At 37.2% G+C, this 26,131-nt stretch overlaps 1 protein-coding gene across 14 annotated transcripts in view; it reads right to left on the minus strand.

Moving 5' to 3' along the window:
* Positions 1-26,131, minus strand: part of LOC134845504 (microtubule-actin cross-linking factor 1-like) — a 52,482-nt gene that overhangs the window by 7,549 nt on the left and 18,802 nt on the right. For 13 of the 14 annotated variants that reach the window (XM_063862416.1, XM_063862414.1, XM_063862415.1 and 10 more), the window contains exons 13-38: positions 25,597-25,789; positions 25,224-25,384; positions 24,805-24,976; positions 24,438-24,600; positions 23,679-24,181; positions 22,292-23,257; positions 20,523-20,720; positions 19,996-20,172; positions 19,559-19,740; positions 19,281-19,407; positions 18,532-18,858; positions 13,286-13,819; positions 12,319-13,023; positions 11,531-12,217; positions 10,937-11,338; positions 10,236-10,490; positions 9,784-10,092; positions 8,574-8,729; positions 8,008-8,214; positions 7,570-7,692; positions 6,719-6,879; positions 6,292-6,463; positions 5,832-6,036; positions 5,211-5,490; positions 4,262-4,424; positions 3,709-4,013 (exon numbers count right to left, since the gene is read on the minus strand). In XM_063862416.1, coding sequence (XP_063718486.1) covers positions 3,709-4,013; positions 4,262-4,424; positions 5,211-5,490; positions 5,832-6,036; positions 6,292-6,463; positions 6,719-6,879; positions 7,570-7,692; positions 8,008-8,214; positions 8,574-8,729; positions 9,784-10,092; positions 10,236-10,490; positions 10,937-11,338; positions 11,531-12,217; positions 12,319-13,023; positions 13,286-13,819; positions 18,532-18,858; positions 19,281-19,407; positions 19,559-19,740; positions 19,996-20,172; positions 20,523-20,720; positions 22,292-23,257; positions 23,679-24,181; positions 24,438-24,600; positions 24,805-24,976; positions 25,224-25,384; positions 25,597-25,789 — 7,833 coding nt within the window. The remainder of the gene's footprint in view (positions 1-3,708; positions 4,014-4,261; positions 4,425-5,210; positions 5,491-5,831; positions 6,037-6,291; positions 6,464-6,718; positions 6,880-7,569; positions 7,693-8,007; positions 8,215-8,573; positions 8,730-9,783; positions 10,093-10,235; positions 10,491-10,936; positions 11,339-11,530; positions 12,218-12,318; positions 13,024-13,285; positions 13,820-18,531; positions 18,859-19,280; positions 19,408-19,558; positions 19,741-19,995; positions 20,173-20,522; positions 20,721-22,291; positions 23,258-23,678; positions 24,182-24,437; positions 24,601-24,804; positions 24,977-25,223; positions 25,385-25,596; positions 25,790-26,131) is intronic. The other variant, XM_063862421.1, reaches the window with a different exon arrangement.

Here is a 26,131-nt window from a genome sequence, read left to right on the forward strand (position 1 = left end):
AGCCGAAAATACTTGAGCCGTTGTAATTGTTGGCATGAAAATTCGAAAATCGACAAAAATCTATACTTAAACCCCCCGCATTTTTGGGAACTACAAAAGGGTAAAAATACTTTACAATTACCATTAACTTTTCAAACAACGCAACTTTCAATGATTGAGTCGACATAAAAGGCCGAATAAAACTTTTCAGCGAAAAAAATATAGAAGGGAAAACGGTGTCACGACTATTTGCCCCAGGACAACTGGCCCTATGCCAACTGGCCCTATGCCAACTTGCCCTATACTAAATTGCCCTATATGAAAACTTGTCCTAAGCCAACTAGCTCATATGACAACTTGTCCTATGCCGTTTTGTCCAACAATTAACACTTCTAGTTAATTATTCGATGTTCAAATCGATTAATGCTTAGGATCAGCAAGTGCTAGCGATAAACTGAACTCGTTTTGAGATAAGAAAAGAAACTGACTGAAAATTGTTTGAATTGAGCCTCAATTGTTTAAATTGAGCCTCAAATATCAAAAATAACTTTGTTAATTAAACTTAAACTTTTGACAATAAACAGCAATCAACGCTATTGAAACAGAACAAAACACCAAAAAATTTTTTAGCGTCATTGTTTAAACTTTTTTGTTCAAACATACAACTTAATTATTATGGGTCAAACTACGTGGGGAATATCTCAACGAAACAAACGAACGCTAATTATTGACGGACACGACTTCACGAAACAGCAAACAACATAAATAACTGAACACTGGAGATGCGCGAGAAACAGTTCCTACAAGTTCCGAATGCTCGCTGTAACAGCTGCAGATGAACTGGTATCTACCAAAAGCGAACATAGCCACGATGTAAGACCGGGAAAAATTGAAACAAACAAGATGATACATCAAATGAAAAAAGAGGCCACGCAGCAAATAGAACCTGTTATGAGCAATATAATTGCGACTTGTCTCCAGGAAGCATCAGACGAAAAAGCAGTTCAGTTATCCTTGCCAAGTCTAGCAGCAACAAACAGAGTTCTTAACCGCCACAAAAAGAATCTGGCTCCATCTGCTCCAATCATTAAAGGCATTTTGTAAATCCAACGGAGTATACTGATTTCTGTTTATTCGACAGTGGAGTCATGGACCCTGAACTAATTTTAATCTTTGGTGAGTGGGATAATGCTCATGCCCTCCGAATTTACAATTCTCTCTGGCTTTGCGACGGCACATTCCAATTTTGCCCGATGCATTTTACCAGCTTTATACTGTACATATTAAAATTGAGTGTTTCTACCCATCTAGATTTTATGCTCTACTCCCTAGCAAAACAGAACATACATATGTAAAGCTCCTGAAAGCTATTTATACTGTCTCGGATAATGCGCAGCCACCAAGGATTCTTATTGATTTTGAACGAGCCGCCGTCAATGCTTTCGCAAATGCATATCTAGTCTTCGATCAAAAAATGTTACTTTCACCTCGGCCAAGCATTTTTACGCCAAATAAATGAGCTTCGTTTGAAAAAATTGTATGAAAACTATTATGAACTAAGCCGAGCTCTCCGTTTAATACCCGCCTTAAGTTTTGTTCCAACTGATTTAGTCGAACAATCGTTTGAGAGCGTTATCGAGGAAATTGAGCATGAGGTTGATCGTTTAGATCTCGAGCAACGTGTGGCAGATAAAATATAAGAGCTTGCTTCAAACTTCCAGAACAGTTACATTAAAGGGGAAAAACAAAAGGACGAAACAGTTTGCAGCCCCTGTTTCCTCTGAGTCTCTGGAATCATTCACAAGAAGCAACGGAAGGTTTGATCCGAACGATAAACGCCGTTGAAGGCTAGCATCTCGGAGTGACAGCGTTATTTCAAGGGAGCCACCGAAGCCTCTACGTTTTTCTAAAGAAGATTCAATTGGACTCCACAAATCAAAAATTTAACGTTTTGAAAGCTATGGGGGACGCAAAACCAGAGTCGGAAGAAATATCGCGATATTCATGCGAAAATCCAAAACATTTCCAGTAATTTCAACAAAGACCAGATTGTTGATTATTTATATGCACTTGCTCATTTAACTCTTTCGTAAATTTTAAAGTGTCGGCATTTTGTTGCATTTTTTAATGATTTTTAAAACATCACTTTTTCAACTTATACCCACCGTAGAGAGCCCATAATTTTGGTGGTGATAGAGGCCAATACTTCAATAACTTTGCTCTTTCCCTCACCCCGCCCCTATACTGGAGTACTCAGTATGAGGGTTTTAGGGTAGGGTAGTACCAGCACTTTTTCTCTTTCATGCTTTCAAGTTAAAATTTTTTAGTTCTTCGAGTTTTGAACTCTTGATTTTTTGACTAAGATTAATGCGTTGAAATTTTGCGGCTTTCAATTTGTTCAAGCATGCTTTGAACCCATTTTGATTCCGCACATGTTTTAATGAATCCGCATTTTGTTTCAAGTTTAATTGCTCAGCGAAAACGTCTTTTATGTAAAGGCCGACATTATGTGCTATGAGGATATCAAAGAATCTCAGGCAAATTTTAATTATTTATTATCTGGGACAAGATGACATAGGACAAGTTGTCTTGTGGGGCAAGTTGATGTTGACTTGGGACAAAATGACATTTAACCGGGAAAACAAATAGAATTAGGGCTGATCATCTTACAGATTGCAAGAAGTTTTAAATTAAGAAGGCTTTAATTATAGTAAAAATTGCCTTAATCACAAAAACAAGACGCACTGTGGCAACTAAGGTGACAAAAAGTAATCAGACAAACGATGGGCAGACATTTTTTGTAGGAAAACTTTTTCAGTTTACAACAGGTCCTAACCGTATTCGAACTCAGGACGGCTGTCGTCCCAGGCATATACTTTATCGCTAAGCCAAGTGTGTCACAGAAGATATGGCACTTTAATTATAGGGAAACTTAAGCCGAGGACTAAAAAAACATAAACTAAATTAATATGAATTAAATGAAAATCAAAGAAAAAAACATTGTCCTGTTCCTACATGCTTGATGGCATTAGAACACGCACATACATAAATCAGATTCAAAAATTTGAAAACTAAGCCGACAATGCTTAAGTCAACAACTATGAAGCCGAAAAATAATCATCCTAAAAAGTTAATATTGAACACTTAGACAAAGCATTTATGAGCAGTTATTGAGTAACAGTATGTAATAAAGCAGTAGATATTAGTACCTAGTAGTTAAATGTAAATTGTCAAGAAATTAGTCATGTCAGCTGCTCAGATGATAGCGGCGCAAATAACTCTTTTATTAAACAAGTTAGTAAACCAACAAAAGGCGTATATTTCCACTTAATAACGCTTGCTTATCTCAAGCGTAATAAAAAAAAAACACAGACATCATACAGGTGGGAAAATGTCAATGAGCCATTTTCAACTTGAAGTCATTCACATTTTTTGCGCCCTTTCTGCTTTTATAATTGGAGAACCTATTTTTACCTTGCTTTACCATATGAACTCGAGTGGAACTTAAAAAGAATTCAAATCTCAAGCCGCAAAAGATCAAATGCGGCGTAAGCAATTTTAGGACTTTCTCCTGCAAAAAATCTGAAAAAAAAATAACCTCGAACAATATAAGTGTCTTCACTACGTTCATTAACACTTAAAAAAGGAAAGAACTTGAATATTATTGAGTCTAAAGAAACATTTTATTCGAAATCGAGTTAAATTAGAAATAACAGCAGCTGAACGTACCTCGCTTTGTCCGTTGCTGAATTCTTGTATCCCGCTTTGATCGGAATCTTAGTCTTCCTTCCCTTCTTGTCCACCATCTTGCTCGCAATCCCGTCCGGAATAGCCGACAGTGGGTTCGTATCAGTAGACGAAGCCCTGCTAGCCGCCCCCGTGCCCGCTCCTCTCTGGTGGCCCCGGGATCTCTGGGTTGTGGTGTTGAGGGAAAAGTTGGGTCCAGATAGAAGTCGATCCATGTCCAGTTGCCGGTTGGTCATCTCATCTTCTAGTTCCTCGTGCTCAGTTAGAAGACCTTCGATTGCGTCCAACTAAAATTAGATTGATAATGAATTCACATGTTGTATTCAATTGACACAATTTGTTGATTTAAATAACAGTTGATTTTACCCGAGAAATGGAAACATCTATTAATATGTAGTACAGCATATCGTTTACGGGTACCATTTCATTGGAAAAAGCTAATTTTTTTAAATTAACGCAAAGTTTTCAGAAAAATCAAATAACCTCATTTTAGAGAACCGTGTCTTAGATTGATATAAACTATGAAGATGCCTACATCATTCGGAATTGGGTGTTGTGATGCATGGGCGAGGGTGTCTTCTGTGCGAGACATCCATGCCACCATGTCTTCCAGCAGCAGTTCCGACTGTCTGGCAGCATTCAGAGCCCCATTCAGCTGGTCAGTCTTCAATCCCATCAAACCACTCACTTCCGACCACCTACAGAGAAAAGGTTGAAAGTACCCAATGTAACACGGTTGCACACCTTTATAAAAACATAGTACTACAACATAAGTGTCATCTTATTAATAAGCCGGAACGGATTCAAGTTATATTAACTCTCCTCGCGGCCATTATCTCTGTATCGGAATAAATTTACAAAAAAAAACAACTCCAAAGAGAGCTTGATTGCTGTTTGGTATCCAAAACATCGCCAACTGACAGTTGGAAAAGAGCAATGAACGCAAGAAAAATAAAAAAAAACGACTTGTTTTTTCAAAAATCTTCAACTTTTGAATTTCGAATAAAAAAATTAGATGGCCTTAAAGCTTTTTGAATTTGAAGAACAAATTATGATGGAAACTTTTTTGTTGAAATTAACTCAATTTGAGAAAACTGGATCAATAAGTAGAACTTTTATTTCGCTGGGAAATCTGATAATTGATTTCTATTTTCACAATTAGAATTTGATCACGTTTTTCGTGACCTTTACAATTTTGCTGTTCGATAGTAGATTTTGCTTGCCTTCCTTTTAACCATAGAAATGCACTGAGCTAAAAAAAAAGAAATCAAAGTCAAGCCGCGAAAAATCAAAATTGAGCGTGAACAAATTTTAAAAATTTTTCCTAAAAAAAAAACAAAATCAGCAATACCTATTTAAGAGTCTTCACTACGTATATTACTCTTAAAAACTGCAAAATTAAAAAACTGAAGCCAAACTTTTTACAATGAACTTCTATAGCGTAATTATAAAGACAGTGGTATGAAAGAATCCGATCGACTCACTTGTCAGTTACTGCTTGTATCTCCCGTCTCATTTTCTGGTTACTAGCGGCCGCAATTGTGTTCAGAGCACCTCCATTGGGCTGAATCAACAGAGCACTCCTCTTGATCATATCTTCTCCCTTCTTAACCACGCCGTCCAGGTAGTAGGACTGCTCCTGGTTCATCAGAGATGAGAACTCAGTGTGTTCCAGCAGCATCTGGTCTAGTTTCTCCACTTCGTCCGGAAGCGGTCCGTGGAAACGCACACGTTGTTCCGCTTCTCCCATCCACATGTACATTTCTAAGAATTCAGAGTTCAAGCTAGCATTGAATTTGCCAAAAACGGCTCATCTATTTCAGAATAAAATCTTAGACTTAGCAAGAAATGCTCAGTTTACAATTGACCCGAACCATTAACTCTCAAAGTACAACACAAAATTACCATCACTTTGAACACTCGAAGTTGATTGTGACTCAATTTCAGATTCTGCGCTAGATTCTTAATCAAAATGCGAATGTGAGCCAAGGAATGAAAAATAGTACGTCGACATTTGAGTAGCAATTTGAGCCCATTTGTAAACAATCTGGCGTACTCGGAGTACAAAACCTTAATGTTATTATCTAATTTTACTCTGGACGTACCTTTGAATCCTTCATCTAGCATTTTGGCCTCTGCAAGCAACTGCTCTAGTCTATCTTTCCTCTGAGCTGCCAGCTGGTTCACTGTCTTCCAGTGGGCGACCAGCTCTGCCAACTGCTCCTTCAGAGTGTCGTCTCCTTGCTCAGTTGCACTGCGAACCAGACTGTCGATGCTCTTTTGGCGGGTGGACAGTTCACGCATTAGGGCCTGGAAACAGAGACATTCATTGTAAGAAGACAAAATAATTACTCAATAATCAAGTGTCAGGATAAAACATTGGACCTTATAGTTAAGTTATGCGTAAATATTTAATGCTTCAAACTTCAGCCATTTTAAAAAGTTACATACCAAAAGACCGAAGTTTCCAGGAGTCTAATTGTTGCTTGCATTTTCGATGGCTTCCATAATTGAAAAACTTATCATAGTTGAAAAACTTTTCTTAGTTGAAAAAAGAGCTCTAGCCTTATTGTGTTGTATGGTATGATTGATGGAATCCGTGTCTATGGGTAGAGGTGCCTTGGGGTCAAGAGAACCCTCCTGCGCCAGCAGCCACTCCTTCAGTACCCCCAGGGCATCTTTGAGCTGGCCACACCTCACCAGGGCACTCTCCAAGTGGTGCTGTCTGCTAGCAGCCCTGGTAACCAACAAGCAAATTGAGAAAACTTATACTAACTAGAACAGGTCAAAAAGCACAACTTTTGCTTTCTTACAAAAAAAATAAACAATTATAGAAATATGATTAAGCTCTCATTCAATTTCAGTACAGTTCTGTTCAGTGCTCATGAAAACAAATTAGTTTTTAGGAGATACGTGTTAATTATGAGCTTTACTTCATTGAAATATTATGTAAGTTTCAATACAGATCTGGTTTCGAGAAACTATGGCTGACCTGGTGGTGGCGCTCTCCCACTTGGTCCTGAGGTCTTTCATCATCTTGTTCAGGGACTCCGTGTCGTTGGGAAATGGCCTGCACTTCTCCTTCAATGTCTTGCCTGCTTTCAGAATAGTTTCGACCTGGTGCTGCTTCTGCTGGATGCCCTTCTGCACCTCCTAAAAGCATACATGGTTCAGTTGTTTACTTCTAAATGAAAATGAAAATGGTTGTCACATTATATTGAGGGCTCTTCTCCATTCCTATTCCCTCACATTGCAAAACTTTAATTTTCATAAAACTAATGTCTGGGTTTATAGCTAAACACATGATATTTCGATATAAATTATGAAGAAAAAATAAGTTCCAAAAGTTAATTTCTTCGCCACGCAAAATTTCGTTATATTATGAAAACAATAGAATTAAAATTGAATTTCAATTAAATTTCAATTGTAAGTGGTGTAGAAATAAGCCGAGACTATTTATCCTCAATGGAATTGGGAATTGACCAAAATACGAGCTGTGTTGACTTATTTATAGAGAGACGCATTTGTCCCCCGTAATAGCACCAACATGTTAACTTTTTTAAAATATAATTCTAGGATGAGAACTGTTGCTTTGTCCTCAAGCACCGACCTCGGATCTTAGTTAGTCTCGTAACACCGACCTTTTAGTTTCAAATCTTTCACTGATATTTTTACACAGAGGTGAAGCTTCGCTAAGCAAATCCTAGCGAGAACACCGCAAAAAAAAACATATTTATAAAAAGCAATAAGAAAAATCTGAAATAAGCCTCGAAAAATAATTCAAACATTTCTTTAAAACTGCAAAAGCTCAAATAAGAGAAAGGTAACAACTTAAGAATTTACCTTGTGTTTGGCTAGATCTTGTTTCAGCAGTGCTACGTTGGTAGTCAAAGCAAGGTCGTCTGTCTTCATCTTAGCGTCTTCCTCACATAGATAGTCGTATAATTTCTTCCATTGACCATGATACTAGAACAGAACCATTCGATTTTAGTTATAAGAGCAAAAAATTTTAGATTCTGTCAAGATGACACTGAAATACGTGTGATGAGTATTAAGAGAAGTGACGAAATCCAACTTAGTGTCAAAGATTTGATTCATAAAACGATTAAGTCTAACTAAATTCATTTCGTTACAAATTCTTGAAATGTATCACAAGGTGCAAAAAGTCTGGTCAGCACTGAGTATCTTAGTTATAAAAATCAAAAAACTATTCGACAACAAGCCTTGGGTTTAACGGTATTTCAAAGAAAATTGCCTACGGAAAGGACAACTAAAGCATACCTGTTTGGCTCTCTTGGCTCCGTCATCCAGTCTCTTAGACTGGTCTCTCACTTTCTTGGCCACTTGGTCATATCTGTGTTTGATGTCTATGACTAGGTTCTTGATTATGGCCATCTCCTGCTTCTCACTGTTGCTCTTGTGCTCGAACGAATTCTTCTCCAACTCATTCACAGCTTGTCTCTTTTGTTCCACTTCTTCCAACAGAGGCTGAAAATAGTTGAACATAGATCAAGAGGTCACGTCACGCGAAATATCACCAAAAGTTTTATAAATAAGCCTTGAAAAGTCTCTAAATTTGCTTAGATTGAGACAAATTTTCATACTTTATCTTCGAGACAGTTGAAAAACTTTGACTTCAAGATGTTAATTAGATGAATTTTCACGTAAATCAAAATTTTGAAGAAAGTTATTACTTGTTGACTATATCTTGCGACAATAGCTTTCGTTGTCATTAAAATTCTTCTCAGTATCTGGATTTTAAGGATAGTATAACTTTTGAAAACGCAAGGCTCTTAAAAATATCCACACTTGTTCTCTTGACGCGTTTCGATAAATTACAATCTGACCTTGAGCTGTTCGATCTGTCTGTTGACTCCCTCCACGAGTACACTGACGTCCTTGTTTGTAGATGCCTTGCTGTTGGCCTCAGTCAGCCACTGGATTAGGGAGTTCAGTTGTTCCTCGAACTGTTTGGACCGCTGCAAGACATCTTCTAGAGCCGCCTACACAAAAACAATATCATTAAAAAACAGCAGTTCAAGAAAACACTTTCTTAATCGTGTGTCAACTTCAAACTTTTTCATTATCTCTTGCTAAAGCTAATGAGGTCTAAATTTTTTGGCGTAAAATAAGTTTATACAGTGATTAGTTTTAAGTGTTTGACAATCGAACGCGCTTTTAATTTACGAATACAAAAATTGAATTCATAATCAACAATTTCTGATGCTAATAAGGCGTTGCAAAAAAGACATAGTCTCATTACTGCAAAATTATAGAACTATGTAGCCGAAATTGGTCAGACTGTGGTAGACCTGAAGCTAGAGGTCCATTGGGAGCTCGTCCTCACACGCTATAATTGCCATGACATGGGATCGAATACACGATCTGACGATTTCAAAGTGAACGCCGTACCACTATGCTAAGTGCCTCTCTACCACTTAATAAAAATTATTGTAAAAATTTATCAACATAAAACATAGCCAACAGACAGTTGGAAAAGAGTCAATGAACCACGTAAACAGAAAAAATACTGTCGAATATCGAAGAAAAAAACGATGGCCTCCAAGATCATTGAAATTCTAGAACAATTTATGCTGAACACTTTTATAAAACAAAATTAAAATAAAATTAACCCAATTTCAGAAAACTGGATCAATATGTAAGTTTTTCATTCCGCTGGGAAATCTGCAAATCAAAATCCACTTCCGAACTAGAAATCGATCACGTTTTTCGTGCACTTTACAGTATTGACGTACGATGGTGGAGTTTCTGGAGTTTCAATAGAGGAAATGAATTGAGCTTCAAAAGAAGTCAAGTTAAACAGCGAAAAGTAAATTTGAGTCGAACAAATTTTAAGACTTCCTGATAAAAAACAAAAAAATCATCACGACCTACATAAGAGTCTGAACTACGTTCATCGACTCTTATTAATTTTTATTTTAACTCTTCCAAATATTTTAGTTTTATTTTGAAGTTTGAAAAATAAATTATTGCAATATTTTTATAGCAACATATACTATACGAAATGAAAAAATTGGCAATCGTGGGTATAAATACCTTTCTATTAATAGCTTTCGTATGTGCATTTGACCACTTATCCTCCACTGCCTTCATCGCCTGTTTAATCGCAGCCTCACACTCCGCATCCCCCTTACAAATGCTCAACATCTGAGTCGCCTCTTGCCTCACAGGTTTCAATATACTGCCCTCTTTTTCCCGGAATTCGGAGAGGAGGTTGTTCACGATCTTCAAGTTGGCTGTGATGGTCTTAGGGAATCCACCGAGGGGTTTGGATGTCATGACGTAGGGTTCCTTCGATTGCAGCCACTCAGATAGTTTGTTGATGGAGTTTTGGAAACGTACCGCCTGTCAGGATAAATGAAGTTTGATTGTAAAATTTAAAATCGCAAGCAAAAGTAAGTATTGCATCTTTTTTTTTGAAACGCATCGTTTGAGAGACATTTGACCATTATGAAAAAAACCAAGTCAGCTCTGGCCTGAAAATTTACCTGTCGTTTTGCAGTTTCCAACTCATTTTGCCTCTTGAAAGCAGCAGTGCTGATCTTATTCATCCTCATCTTCATCTGGTTCATCTCCTCAACATTGTACTCCTTCCCACTGTTCCTACTCCCTCTAACCAGAATGTCCAGTCTAGACTGGTAAGAGTGGAGGTCATTCTGGAGCATCTTCAGTTTGGCTATCTCCACTTCAATTGAGGCCATGTCTCCAGCAACAGGCTTCATTGATGATGCCTCCTGCTCCGCCTTAAAGAGTCCAACGTCATAAGAAACTCCAAGTGAGTTCAAGGTATAAATAATTTTAGCTCAATAAAGGAAATGAACGAAAAAACTTAAGCTTTCTTTGCATGTTTGTGGTTCACAGATGCTTATATCTAGTGTATGGTAAAAACAACAAGTGTGACCCAGTGAGCCTTTGGTTCGTAGTCAGAATATACAAAGCAAACTTTCCTCGCATAAAGTATTATAACCTAAACCACAAAAAATAAGCCAAGAAAGTCAAAGGTCTTGGTACTTGAGATCTTTTTCATTATGAAATTTCAGATATAAAACGGTTTAGTTCATACAAAAGTGACAGAACTGCCATATGAGCCGTTGCAATTATCAAAGCTTACCGGCCTCTTTTTTCTTTGCGCTTAGGTTAGAAGCTTATGAATCGCACATGCAGCTGAAAATATTTTAGACATCATTACCTTGTCTAGCCACAGCTGAACTTCATGAAGCGTGGAATCGTCATTTCCAGATCTCAATAAAGCTTCGTCAACTTCCTGCTGTCTTTCCATGATAGACATGCACACATTCTCCCATCTCGACTGAACTTCGTCTATTTCTGAATCGATAAAATGAGTCGCCGGGTCATTGATCGGCCTCAGACCCGAGAGTTCGTCGTTTTCATCTTGGTAAGTAGGGGTCGAATCCGCTTTCATTTTGGACCCTTTGGTAATAAAGGCGTCTAGTTCTACTTGTTTAGGTCCTAATTCATGTTTCAGTTTTCGCAAGTCAGTTTTAGCGTGTTGTGCTTTGAATGCAGAGTCGAAGTTCTTTGGCATTTGGCTCAGTGATTTTTCAGTCTTTCCAAGCCATCGTTTCAGCTCCTATGAAATACAACAATAAAACTCTTGAACACATCTAGAAACACACTTTTTACCTTATTTTTCTCGTTTTATTGACTTTTCTAAAAAAAAATTTCATGGTTTCCAGCTTAAAATTCGATAACATATCGGTTTACAAGCTAGTCAACTGAATCCCCGGTTACATATTGCAAAACGCTTTGAAGCAAGACGTACCTGACTAGATCTAGTAAATTGCTCGCTATTTGCCAAAGCTGCAGCAAGCGATTGTTCTCTGTCGTTGAACATCGCATTCAAAGTATCCCAGTTGTTTTGCATCTCTTCCACAACTCGGAACACGAGCGCCTTTTCAACTTCGGCTACCGATCCCAATACCGACTGAGCGCCCTCGTTCTGAGCCCATTCCACTTCATCTCCTAACCCCTCCATTTCTTCTCTAATGGCCTGAAGGAACGCTTGTTGCTGTGTGATATAATGTTTCTTCACACCTGGTGGGTCAGTCTTCACACTTGTGTCTAAGGACTCAATTTGCTCTTTTACAGATCTATTCACACGTTTTAGTTCGCGCCAGAACTTACTGCACGTCTCGTACGCACTTTCAAGCATTACTTCTCGCGAGGAGATTAAATCCTTGACTTGAGCATGCGAATCGTTCGCTTCTTTGACCATTTGCATCAAATCTTTGCCGATTATGTCATTCGGATTTGTTTTCAGAAGTTGTTCAGCATTCACTCGGACTTTCTCGATTTCGACTTCTTTACCGTCTACTTCTTTTCGGAGGGTGCCCATACTTTTGATTTGCTCTTTCAATTTCTTCGGGTCTGAACTGATTGATTCTGGTGCGATAAGACTCTCGTAAGCTCCCGAAAGGTATTCGGCAATTGCTTCAATCGCCTCACGATGCTAAAAAAGACAAACTCTATCAAAAAATACTAAACGGAATAATTCTCCAAAATATTTTAATTTTTTAATAGTTTTTTTTTTAAATATAAAATTGGTCGAACCTGTAGTGATTCCTGGATGTCAAAGTACAGCTGTTGTGCTCTATCTTCCACATTCGCTCCAAGTGAGTTGTACCTTTCTACCAGGGACATAACGTATCTGTTCAGCTCTGCCACCGACTGGTTCTCGGCTGCATCTTTATTGGTCAGCGAACCTTCAATCGGTTTATACAGTGCTTGCACCATAGAAACATTCTTCTGTATTTTAGACACAGAAACTCTGTAAGACTGGATCAGTTCCTGGAACTCCAAGCATTTATTTTGCTCTTCTTTCAAGTCTTCTTCACTCAAACTTGCGAAGTTCTGATTGGTCATTTCGGATAGAATAGTTGGTTCAACTTCGTCCAGCCAATCAGAAAGCGGGCTCGCAACATCATGGATTTCTTCAACGAGCGGATCCGATTGAGCCAAAAACTGTCTCAAAGATTCTCCGTTTGATGCCAAATTTGAGAAGTTCGACTTAAGCGATCGCATCAAATCTAGCAATTCGTGTCGTGCACTTCGGTCTTTGGTTCGTTTTGCCAAATCGTCACTTCGTTTCACCAGTTCGTCTCGTAAAATTTCTTTTTCAGGTAAACTTTCGAAGAGTTTCCGAAGGACATCATCTTGTTTCTTGCACTGCTTGACATTCGTTTTGTCAATGCTTACAGGTTGGATTGCTTCGATTGCTTTCATATTTGCTTCCACCCATGCGAACAGCTCATTGACCTATAAATAAAAATTTGCTGATCCAGAAAGCACCATAGAAACCCAATTTGTTCAAAGCCCATTTTTATCTAGACCACTCCTCTTAACCAAATAAGTAGTCAAAATAACTCAGCCAATAAGTATCCTAAATATCTAAGTAGATTTCAAATAAAACTTAAGGGAACCTATGCTGACGAACTTTTGAACGAATACCCATGTTAAATTATGGATAAAAAACTGAGTAAAAGCTGGTCTAAAACTTGGCTACCAAAACAAATTTTACCTGAGCTTTGAACTCGCTCGTTTCGTTTAACGACTTCTCAAGCTGGGCACCTCTTTCTTTCAGTCCAATTTCTATCTCTCTGAATCTGTTATTGTTGTCGTGAATCGAACTTTCCACAATTCGCGATTCGTCGCCACTCGTTAACGCTACCAATTTAGGACCGCAGTCGTTTATGATATCAAGCTGCGACTTTCTCTGCGAGAGTTGTTTCATTCGTTCATCATGTTTGACCAACAGTTGGTCCCAGCTGCCACTTAGTTTACTCGACAACTCGGCTTCCATGGTGTCGAACCACTCGGCTAAGTTCCGATGAGTCTCGCCGAAGTCAGTAGCCAATGGGAGGGCAGCCGAGAGCTTCCTAATGCGATCTGAACTCAGTTCAGAGACATTTTCGAACAGCTGGTCAACTGAATCTAGTCGTCTTTGAAGGGCAATTTTGTGCCCCGACTCGCCGCTGTTTTTCAGTAAGTTTTCACCTAGTTCTATCAACCCGTCTACTTGTTGTGCGTGGTTCTTGATTTCTCGGTCGATGACCTAAAACATTCAAGCACTGTTGTTTATCTGACGATGTTAACAATTAATTCGGTAGAAGAAATCGATCTATGCAACAGAGGGAAAATAATGTTGTCTTATTTTTAGTCATTGCCCCCATGTTACCTAGTGTTATTAGCCACCCCTATTAAGGACTAATTCAACGGTTAACCATATGCCAATATTGTACCAAGTAATACATTTGCCTTTTGCAATTATTAGGGTGTATTTAACGAGATTCGAGTATAATACACCTACTACTTATACCCCCTCCTGCTTTTACCTTAGGATGAAACTTTGAGAACATACAATACAGACAAAGGAAAAGTGGCAATAAACTCAAGCAAACTGAAAAAAATATATTTAAAAATTTTTCTGAACATCATCTTTTGAGGTCTAGCGAAAATTTATTTCCAGCTAAATTTCTTTCAACTTCCGGAAACTTTATGCTTGATAAATTGTTTGAGTAAGCAAAGCGAATTTGAGGAAAATGGATTAGAAAAAATGTTTTAAATTCATTACATTACGAGGCCAAACTGTGCACTGGATAGGCGCACAATTTTGTGTCTGTATGATAATTTTGTGTCTGTATGACCCTGGATTCCAGAGACAAGTCTTTAAACATGTTCAAATTCTGTCAAAACAATATAAAAAAAAGAAAAAAAAAGAAAACAAAGAGCATCCTTGTTGCGGAATCCCTTTACAATTCACAAAATCCACAATTTGGCCTCGTAGTGTAGGAAATCGTCAAAACGGCTCCAAATTTTCCGCAAATTGCAGATTTACTATTTGCAGAAGACTAACGTGTGCTTCATTTGGCAAAAGTCAAATAACAAAAAACATAGCAGAAAACTATCGAAAAGGAGTCAATGAACGCAAGGAAACAGAAAAAAATGTATTTTTTGATAAAATCTCAACTTTTGAACTTCATAGGTAAAAACAGACTTAAAGCTCTTTGAAATTCTAGATTTACTTGTGTGTAACACTTTTTGATCAAATTAACCTATTCGAGAAAACTGGATCAGCAGGTAAAATTTTTATTTCACTGGAAAATTTCATCATTAAATTCCACTTTCGAAACTAGAAGTTATTGAATAGAAAAAAAAGGTAAAAAAACAGTCAAAAAAATTATGTCTACGAAAAAATCAGGATATTGTCTCGGATGAAGCTTAAAAATAGCCTGAGCAAGCATCGAGAATCAACGGCTGAGCAAAAACTAAGGCAATCAAAACTTGGGTCGACCCTTGTTAAGCCGAAAACAAAACTAGAAAAAACATCACTTTTTAAAAATTTACGAACCATCCTTGCTAAAACGGGCAGGGGCAGTCTAAAAAATCGCCATTGAAACTACGCAATATCAGCAATATAAGTTGACAAAGCCGATATTACATAAGCCGAACCCATTTAACCAAAAAACCAATAAAACTACAGAACAACTTTCAATTATAGTTGAAACATTTTGAATCAAAAAGTACTATAGCCAGAACAGATTGAAAAGCGTACCAGATCGTACAAACTGCATTTGTAAAATAAAAGAAAAAAATCAGCCGATAAAAATTGAAACAAAAACCGCAAATCCGAAAAAGTACATTTGAAAAAATTGACCACAGCCAACACTGATGGAAACGATTGAATGAACGCAAAGAAACAGCAAAAAAATTATGATAAATTTTTCGAGCTTCAAACAAAAAAAAATAATCAGCACCTATATAAGAGTCTGAATTATGTTCATCGACTCTTAACTACTACCTCAAATGAACTAATAGACGTCAGTAGAATTTGTAAGAAAAGTTACTCTCGCAAGTGAAAAAACTGAATCGCATGGTAAATTTATTCTGAAAAATAAAATCCACTTCCGAAATGTGAAGCTGATCACGTCTTCTTACGCCAATTGCGCTTTCATAATTGGAAAAGCATTTTGCCTAACTGTTCGCAGTTGAATTTGAAATGAACGCAAAAGTGCAAATTTACCTAAGTGTATTCATTAGAAAAACCACCTAGATCTATATCAGAGTCTTCAATACGTTCATCAACTCCTAACAAATGTATGCGCCAATAAATTTTAACTGTTTCTTGGAGAAAAAAAAAACACAAAAATCACTCGATCCTAGCAAGTCTCCTCAATTAGTACACTGACACACAATAAATCAGCTTGAATATTAATGATTATGTTGCTTGGATTTTTATGCAGTAAACTTGAGACAAAGAATTGTGGCGCGTAAGGCAAAAGAACGCTGATTACACAGAGGCGAAGCGACGATTCGCACAATTTGCAATACAACACAAACACGCATGACAACTAGCTGATAGAAAATTGGAAAAAAACCGTCATGTCTCGGCGTGGCCAAAAAATATGAATATTCAAAAGTATAACACCTATAAAAAAATTTCTTTTCCTTGTTATTAATTCCATAACTTTTTCAAAAACAAAAAAAACACCCGATCTTACCAAGTCTCTTCAATTAGTACACTGACAGATAATAAATAACCTTGAACATTAATGATTACGTTGCTTGGATTTTTATGCAGTAAACTTGAGACAAAGAGTTTTGGCGCTTAAGGCATAAGAACGATTATAACACAAAGGCGAAGCGACGATCCGCACAATTTCAATACAGCAAAAACACACATGACAATTAGCTGATAGAAAATCGGAAAAACACCGCCATGTCTCGGCGTGAACGGAAAATATGAAAATATAAGTATAACACCTTTAAAAAAATTTCTTTTCCTTGTTATTAATTCCATAACTTATTCAAAAACAAAAAAAACTATCACCAAAAAAACTGATTTTGTCTCAATAATTTTCAGTTTGATTTAAAAGGTAATTGATGACTCAATTTTTCAAGATCAAGAACTGTTTACACAGGTGAAGCGGAGCTTCGTACCACTTGAGACACACAACACAAAACTGAAACGGCAGCTAGCTGTAAAAAAATTGACAAAAGTCGAAAAAAATACCGAATAATTCAATTTGTTTGTCGCGAATGCGGTTCAATTTGAGAAAAATAGTGATAAACACAATTTCTGATTCAGAACATAGTCAACAAACATTTGGAAGGGAATCAATGAATGCAAAAAAAAAACAGAAAAAAACTGACTTGTTTTTCGAGAAATTCAAAGTCTAAAATATATGGCCTTTGAGCTCTTTCATTTTCACGAATAATTAAATATTGAATTTTCTGATAAAATTACTCAAATTGAGAACACTGGACAGTAAAATTTTCAGACCGCTGGAAAATCGGAAAATTTAAAATCGACTGTCGAAATAAATTCTTTTCGATCTTTTTTTTCGTTACATTGATACTTTTAATGTTCGACAGTGATGTTTGCCTTCCTTTTGAAAAATTAAATAAACTGAACTTAAGAACTCAAGAGTCTAATCGTTAAAAATATTTTTCAAATGAAAAACCAAAGTCGAGTGTGAACAATTTTAAGTGTGAATTCCGGAAAAAAAATATCACGACCTATATGATATACAACGTAGACTGACGCTTAAAAAGAATAGATTTTGATTTGAAAACGCTCCCTAGTCGCAAGAAACCTTCTAAAAATGATCCGAATAAATTTGCAGGAAACAAAAAGAGGCAAAACATCATAATTTAAACACTGTGCTTCTACAGGGTAGAATTGAACAAAGTATGCACTGACCTCTTTCAAAGCTTCCATCTTCAAACAAAAACTGATTCGTTAAAGGTTATCGGCGAACTGATTGATCATATTAATCAGGATGGTTAATTTTCAATCTTTGTAGGAGCAATCACACAACTGTGGGTTTAATTGGCAAAAATGTCATGCAGTTAATTCATGAGTTAGTCTTAAGCACCGCGTTAACTTTTTTTTCAGCGCGGCGGAGGCTCTAACAAAAGCCACAATAAATATTTAATAAGTTGATCAACGTATGAAACCATTTTTAAATTCTTCAAAATAAAAAATAACAAAAAATACCATCGAAGAGAAGATCGACCCTTTTTTGAAATTCCAGGACAATAAAACATCAATCAGTTTTTTCTTGGACTTTTTTTGAAATCGATTGATTCAAAAATGAAAATGTTAGATTATGATACAACAATCGACCCTATTTGACCTTTTTTGCGGTACTTGATTTGTCGAGGAACAAAAACCCCAGTAGAGGATTTAAGGGGGCGGACACCCCCTCAAGGATTCGATCCCCTGACTACCAAAGAATACCACTTTTTGGCATTATTTGACGACATTAGTTTTCGGCCAAGGGGCCGTTAACTTCTCTAAAGTACCTTCGACGTCAAAAAATTGGTTCAAATATTAAGTTTGAGGGGTAAATCTCACGCTAGAAAACGCAAGTTCTTTAGAAAAAAATCTTCCAAAAAAGGGCGGAGAAATTATTTTACAAATTGTGGTCTTTTTAGTGTTTTGGATAGATCTAAAAAAATCTTCCTCCCCTCTTTTGAAAAACCACTTGATCTAAAAAAAATTATACAACTTCTCATTCATTCTATAAAATTTTCGCACTGATTTATTTGTTGCAGATAGTTAAAAAAGAACGGTATATTCCTACAACTAGCAATGAAAAACATCTAAATTCCAAGTGCATTAATTGATTTTTCATAAGGGCTATAATTCTTGGAATGATTTTAAGTCCATTACATTATCTGTTAGACGATTTATGGTTAATGAAACAAGTCAACATTCACTACAGCTACGATACAAATGAAATGATATGATTAGATGCATACTCTATTGCGTGCAACTTGAATTTGAATATCGTCAGGCACAATCAACACGTTTCCTTCCGCTTGGATTCTCTGCTCCGCCGCTGTCAACCACTCGATCAACTCATCATTTTCAGCCTCAAACTCACTCAGGTCATCCAGGGTCCGTTCAAGGCCCTCACATGTGGTCTGGATTGCGTTTTCAAGGTCACCCAGGCTCTCGCGCATGTCCACACATGCATAGTACACTTCAGAAAAGACAGTGTCTTTCGAATCCCCAGTAAGTTGGGATCCAAGTTCGATGATGTGTTCGATTTGTGGAACTTGTTTCTCGATTGAGAGACTGATTTGCTGAACATGCAACAAACACAACACACAACATTGAATGCATTCCAATGAGCATACAAGAGCGATAACTAAGATTAGAAATTATACGCAATCAAAGCAAGCAGTTATATAAGAATAAAAAAAAATGCAGTTTTATTGTTTTGACAATATTTTGAGCCTTGTTTTTTATAACGTTTCTAACTCAAATCTGCATCTATTGCAATACTAAAAACAACATCAATAGAAGCCGTTTATTTAAACAAATCATCAAAATCGTTCCTGAATCATTTCATATACATGCATGTCATGCTTAACGGTTTGGAATGCTCGAACTTGAACTAAACGCTCACTGTTCCATTTACTAATGATCATGCATTAAATAGATAACACTGCATGAAGTTATCTAGACTAGCAATCAATGCCAAGTATTTTCTGAAATGTCTGACCTCCATTTGTTGCATCTGCCTCTGGATGGTTTCTGGATCTATGCTTCCATGTCTACTGATCGAGTCGATTTCCTTCATCTTCAGGTTCAGCCAGTCTCTTAAGGGGTTCAGAGTATCGAAGAACTCCCTAAATTACGCTTTTTAGATGATTTTTAGACTTGCATTCACAAAAAGTCTGAAAGAATCATGTGTTCATATAAACTGTTTTTCAAAAATCAAACAAAATAAAAAACGACAAATTTAAATATTTGTGTCTGATTGAATTTTGAGAGACTCACTTAATCTGAGCTGCATTCTCGTTGTACATAATTTTATTGGCTGATAGATTCTCCCTTGCATTTTCCAACACATGTTTCAGTTCCTCGAAATTCGCTGACTCTCCCAGTTCCGGGAATTGGGTCACTTTCTGTTCAGCCTCGTCGAGCGCAATTTGGAACCTGTTCAGCAGTTCTTCTTGCATCTGAAACGTAAATAAACAACTGCATCTAATTTTAAACATCCCATTCGAGTTTGCATAAAATCAACTTTCAAACGATCTTTTATTCGCCAGTAGAATTGTGCTATTCACCAGTAAAAGTTGTGCGCACTGCCATTTTGACCATCAACTTTAAAATAAATAAATGAAAAGCGATTGCAACGACTGTATAGAGCATATATATTTTAAATATCAATGTCGTTCACAAATTTGGCACAATCGGAAAGCACTGAATGTTACCTGTATAGTGTCAGCTACACAAGTGTGCAGTTTTGGTGCGGCAAACATGAGGTTAACGTCTGTCCTCAGTTCCTCGTGCTGTGCAATGGCCTCCGAGAGACACTTCACACCCTCTGGGATGTACTCTTCCGGCTGGGCGAAGAATACAGCTGCAGTTTCAAGTCGAGAGTCCATTTGCTAAACATGAAACTTATTTAAAGTTAAATCTTCTTAAATACAAGTTTTTTCATTTCGGTGGGTGATTCCTGTCCAGAAAATAGAAAAATAGTTTTTTTTATGGCTGTTCACTAAAAAGCGCCCAACTTGAGTTGAGATGAATTGAAACTGGGCATAAAATAAAATGAGAGGCATTTCTCAAAAACGTTGAGCTACAAATATTGAACATCAGACCTCAAAATTCTCAAATGAACCAAGAATTACAGACTTGATCAAGTAAGCTCGCAAAAGAAAATTGAAACACAAAAAGTCATCTTCAACAATGAGCAGATTTTTCCATTTTAAGAAGCCAAATACCAATCCATTCTCACCTTGAACAGCGCCGAATTAGCCGACTGTATGGCATTCTCCACCATCTCCGCCACCAGCTGGTCACTAGAATTAGTCCTGTCTCCCATCGATGACGTCATTGTGCGTCTGCTGTCCTCCCTCATCAGGAGTCGCACTCCATCCGATGATACACTGCACACAGTGTTGGCCAGGGTGTCCAAGTTGGTCATTTTGTTCTCCTGCAAAAATCATTCAGGTACAAAACAGTTACACTTTGGGCTATTTCCTGTCATAAAATATTATCCCATGTCCAAACACTTCTTCAGCAATTATTGGACCTAAATAGCGAAAAAGCATTGACGAGTATTTAAATTTGCTGTACTTTTAAACACAGAGGCCAAGCAGAGCTTCGCAAAACTTGCGATGCAGAAAAATCGATTACAATTGAAAAAGTCGTTTTGCGAGTTTTTTAAGAAGCAGTGAAACAATTATAAAATTATGCAGGCAAAAATTTTAATCTGTTACCAAATAATATTTTAACCATGATTGCACTGCGTTAAACTGTTCAGAAAAAAAGCGATAAAATCATTTGTAAGTTGAAAATGGTGAAAAATTCGAAAATCTATATTTTTCTAAAAAGACGAATTAATTTAAACACCAAACAATTTTACTAAAAAAGCTTATAGCAAATGACGAGCTGCCAATAAGCCAATAACTCGAAGTAAGATGCCCATTGAACGGAAAACAAAAAATGCCAAAAAATGCTGTCCTAGAAAAATTTCGAATAATGAAGTTATAAAACTTGAAAACTTGCAAAACAAACTACCCTAATTTTTTCAACAACAAACAATCAACCATTTTTTCTCTTGGTGTGACCCAAAATAAGTTAACTCAGCCAACAAAACTTAAAGCTGAAACCATTTAGGCCGAACAAAGCTTTTAGACGAAACAAAAACGAATATCAAGGAAAACATCCTATGCCAGGGCTATTCAATTTACAAATTACAAGAGTTAACTAAGAAAATTTGTATCTACGATAAAAAAAAAGCTGACAAAAGAAGAAAATAGCCAACAGACAGTTGTACAAAAAAGACGAACATAATTTTCTTAAGAAATCTCAACCTACAAATTTCAAAGAACAAATTTCAAAGAACCTACAAACAATTTATGATTGACACTTTTATTGATAAAATTAAATCAATTTGAGAAAGCTGAATCAAAAGGTACAATTTTTTATTTCGCTGGAAAATTCGAATAAATAAATTCCTCTTTCGTAACTAGAAGTCGATCACATTTTTTAAGAACTTGCCTCAAGTTCTGAATATACTTTTGCAGTTCGATTGCGGAATTTGCCTTCCTTTTAAGGAAATGGACTGAACTTAAAAAGAAATCAAAAGTCAAACCGCGGAAAAGTAATTTCGGGCCTGAACAAATTTTAGGACTTTTCCTGAAAAAAAAACTAATAAAACAATCGCGACCTTTTTAAGATTCTGAACTACGTTCATCGACTCTAAAAATTCTCCGATATGGCAACTAAGCTGACAAAACATAAACAGACAAACGAAAGTACAAAAATTCACTTTTCCCGAAAAAATTACTGAAAAAATAATGTCCGGCCAGGACTCGAACCCAATACCTTAGGGTACGCCAAGTGAGAAGTAGTCTCGAAGTTGCGTAAGAAAAAAGTCTAGTTCCCGATTATAAAACACCTGCTTTCTCAAGTCTAAAGACTAATTGAACTAGCTAACATATCATTACGATGCTAATTTACACCAAGTCATCAACATTTTTTTCAGAGACGTAAACTTACATCTAGAGCAATGGCAGAATCTCGGGCTTCCTTCACACTTTGCGGATGTTTGATCGCCTCCAAAGCCTTCTCACTAGCTCCACAACACTCTTCGACCTTCCCTACATTACTCTTCAGACTCTCAAAAGTCTTCATCGCATTTTTATTCCTCAATCTAGCTTCACTTAACTCTGATTCCAGATTTTCAAATTCAGCTGAAAGATAAGTCACATGCTGTGTCAAAACTAACTCGCTGATTGGATAATTTTTACTCTTAGCGGAGTCAATTTCGCCCATAATGATACTCAAATCAGAGTTGCAGTGACTGATATTTCCACCAATTTCATCGAACTTAGATTCAATTGATTCACAGACAAGTATGCTAGCTCCGACATTTCCAGAAACTGCGTTCAGCTCATCTTGCGCGGCATTGAGCAAAATTCCCAAATCTTCAAGTTTCTTGTTGATTACTTTTGTTGTTTCAGATCCAACTACGTAAAGTTTCAACCGTTCATCAATTTCTTCGTTCAATTTGTTCACATCTGTCTGCAGTTTTTCTACGTCTTGAACTAATCCATCTTGCTTACAACTTTCGGGAATCGCACAATCGTCAAAAGCGTGTTTTAGCTCCTCAAGTTTTTCTTTCATTTCTGAGCAGTTAGTTTGCAGATTGGTCAAGACTTTGAGTTGCACCTCTCCTGTTTCCTTCTTTCGCATTGATTCCGCTGATTCTTTCACGAATGCCAAATCGTTGTACACTTGCATTATTGTCTCATTGTGATTGGCTAGTTTCTTCAGCAAGTCTTCGCCAATCACGGCTTGGTCTTCGACTGATTGCTTCAAATCTTCCCACCGTTGTTTTAATTGGTCGACTTTCGAGTCGATAAGTTCGTAGTCTTTGTCGGCATTTCGTAGCAGTTCGGGAACCAAGTCGTCAATCAGGGTTTCTTTCTCTTGAAGGTGCGAGTCAAGCTGCTTGTTAAACACCTAAAAATAATCTTTTTCAATCGAAAGATTTCAATCGCATAAAGCTTAACAAAAAATGAAATCGAGATCATAAAAATGGAAAACTAGCCAACAGAAATTTGCAAAGGTGTCAATGAACAAAGGTGTAAATTATATTTTCGAAATTCAACTTCATTAATCTTTTAAGCTTGACACATTTTTATGATTGAAACCAACTCAATTAGAGAAAAGTGGGGCCAGTAAGTAATTGTTTTTTCCCTGGGAAATTTTAAAATTCAGAGTCTCCTTTCGAAATTAAAAGTCAATCACGTTTATTCGCGCCACTTGCACTTTCACAACTGACTGAACAAAACAAACGCAATGACTTCAATCTTTGACCAATTGAAAAAAAAAAATCGCCGACGGTTTAATGACTTTACGCTAGGATGCTTTGCTTACTCACCTTCAAGCTCTGAATGTAAGTCTCAATTGAGTACGAGTCCAGATGACCCAGCTCAATTTGCGCTTTCTTGACCTCCATCTCAGCAAGCCACTGACTCAACGTCTTCACAGTCTGATCCACCGCACTGGCTGATGACGTCACGCGCTCTATTTTCTCCCTCTGGACAGTCACTAGTCCCATATTTTCCTGCCAGAGAGATTTCAGCTGAGCCAGTTCACTTTGTAACACCATCGAAGAGTCCGTATTGAGGGTTCCATCTGTTGAGACGATCTCGTCACCCGCTCGCGACAACTGGGTAACGACTTCTTCTTTGGCCACGAAGTTTCGGAATCGTTGTTCGTGTGATAGCACTTCTGATTTGAGAGTTTCAAAGTCAGCTGAAAGCTGAACTGACTTGGGTTGGTTTTGACTCCATTGATTCAGCCACGCGACTGTTTCGGCAAGCGAGGATGAGAACTCGGTCATTGTGACGAGTGAACGATTTAGTTTCTCGTTTCTTAATTCTAAAATAGTGGAGAGTTTAATCAAAACAGGGTGTCTACCGTTTATAGAATGGAACACATTGAAGTCATGAAAGCCTACATATTTGATCAAAATAGGGCATAAATGTCAACGTGCGTCAATACGGTTCCAGAAAATTTCTCAGTTTCAGAATTCAGTTAGACATTAAAGGGTACAGCTTCGCTTGCTATACAGGATTTCATCAAACTTCTTTGATTCCATCAAGCACTATTTCAAAGAGCAGACGAAAGTACATACCCAGAGCCTCGGCCAGGTCATAGAATGGCACTGAGATGTTCTCAATTAGTTCGGCTAATTTCTTCTTCTGTCTTCTGCTCTCACTCATATCGGTCAGTAGCAAGTACGCGTCATTGGCTTCGTTCAACTTCATCTTCTTCTCTTCCAGTTCGGATTGAATTCTCTGAAAAAAATCTAATTGTTAATAGATTCCTTCAAAAACCCAAAGATAATACTTTCACATATATCGACTTATACTTTCTGAATTGTTTTGACTGATATGTTTTAAATTTTCTTAGGCTTCTCAAAATACAAGAAAATGAGACTAAATTTGCTGAGCTGTTACTTAAGAAAATAACAGAAATTAATTTTAAAATTATCCGCCCACCTGTATCTGCTCCAGCTGTGTGTTGATCGATTTCACATCCAAGTGGAGAATAGGCATTGCCTTCATCTTCTCATTCGTCGCATTCAGCCACTTCTTCACGTCGGAGAGTGAGTCGTTCAGCTTCGAACTCTCCCTCAGGGCTGATTCAGCCAACACCATCCTGTCTTTGATTCTGAAACGGACCAAAAAAGGCTCTCGTTAAAGCCATTTCATGGGCTGAGAAGAAACTGGGGAGTTGATCGCTTTTCCCCAGTATTGAGTATAAAATAGTTTGCCTACATCAAAATTCAAACTCAAGAGTAAAGTGAATAATCATATAAAAACGATTAGGCGCTTGGCTCCAGTTGGTCTTTAACTTGACCTTAAGCACTTTTGAGTTCCAACAAGAAAAATTTAATTTAATCAAGAGTTCAGCGTACCTGTTTTGTAGATCCTGCCAAGTCTGCGTGACGAGTGTCATCTTCTGTTTCACTGTCGACTTGGATCTAATTGGCGCACTCAGGTGAAGCTGCATGGTCTGAGCCAGCTGCACGAACTGATCCAATCTCACTTGCTTCGTCGAAAAGTCCACCTCCAGAATCTGGACACAAAACACCAGAATCACTCAAAAATCAATTTCAAACAAGTCTCCAAAATTGAAACATATTTGAAAAAAAACTTGGATAAACAACAAAGTTAAAAAATGTTTTTTGTTAAAGTGGGATCTAATATTCCTACTACAAAAGCAGCAAACCAAATAGCCCAGATCAAAAATTTACCAGATAAAGTGAACAATTAACTGATTTTTTAAACCTTTAGCTGTAGTTTGAGCTGTGTGAGTTGGTCCTGTTGGACCCCGATGAGTCCCAGATGGTTGATAGCTGTCTCCTTGGTCTGCAGCCAGCCCAGCAGTTCTTCGTGCATCTCCTCGAAAGAGGCCACCTGCTGGTCAACCAGCTGAAGAAGGGATAGTTTTTCACGGGATCTCTCCACCAGGTGGTTGTATCTGAACAAGGAAATGAACTAGTTTACCATTATCGGTTTCTTCAAAACCTTCTTACTATAATTTTTTTACGCCGATTAGAAATTCGTAAATATAGCCGAGAGCTAGTTAAAAAAGAGTCAATGAACTCAAAAAAAACGCACAAAATTTTTTTCGAAATACGGGAAAAAAATTATCACGTTAAAACTCAAATTTTGAGAATCAATTAAAATAATTTTTTTTCACCAAACGAATCAATTAGAGGATAGCCGGTTACTGTGCAAGATGCACAGAATGCTCATGGCCATAGTCTGAAAAAAATAAACAAACATTTTTTTTCGAATAAGAGTCATTTCTCGGCGTGGT

This window comes from Symsagittifera roscoffensis, chromosome 5 (genome assembly GCF_963678635.1).
Source record: "Symsagittifera roscoffensis chromosome 5, txSymRosc1.1, whole genome shotgun sequence".
Lineage (NCBI taxonomy): Eukaryota > Metazoa > Xenacoelomorpha > Acoela > Convolutidae > Symsagittifera > Symsagittifera roscoffensis.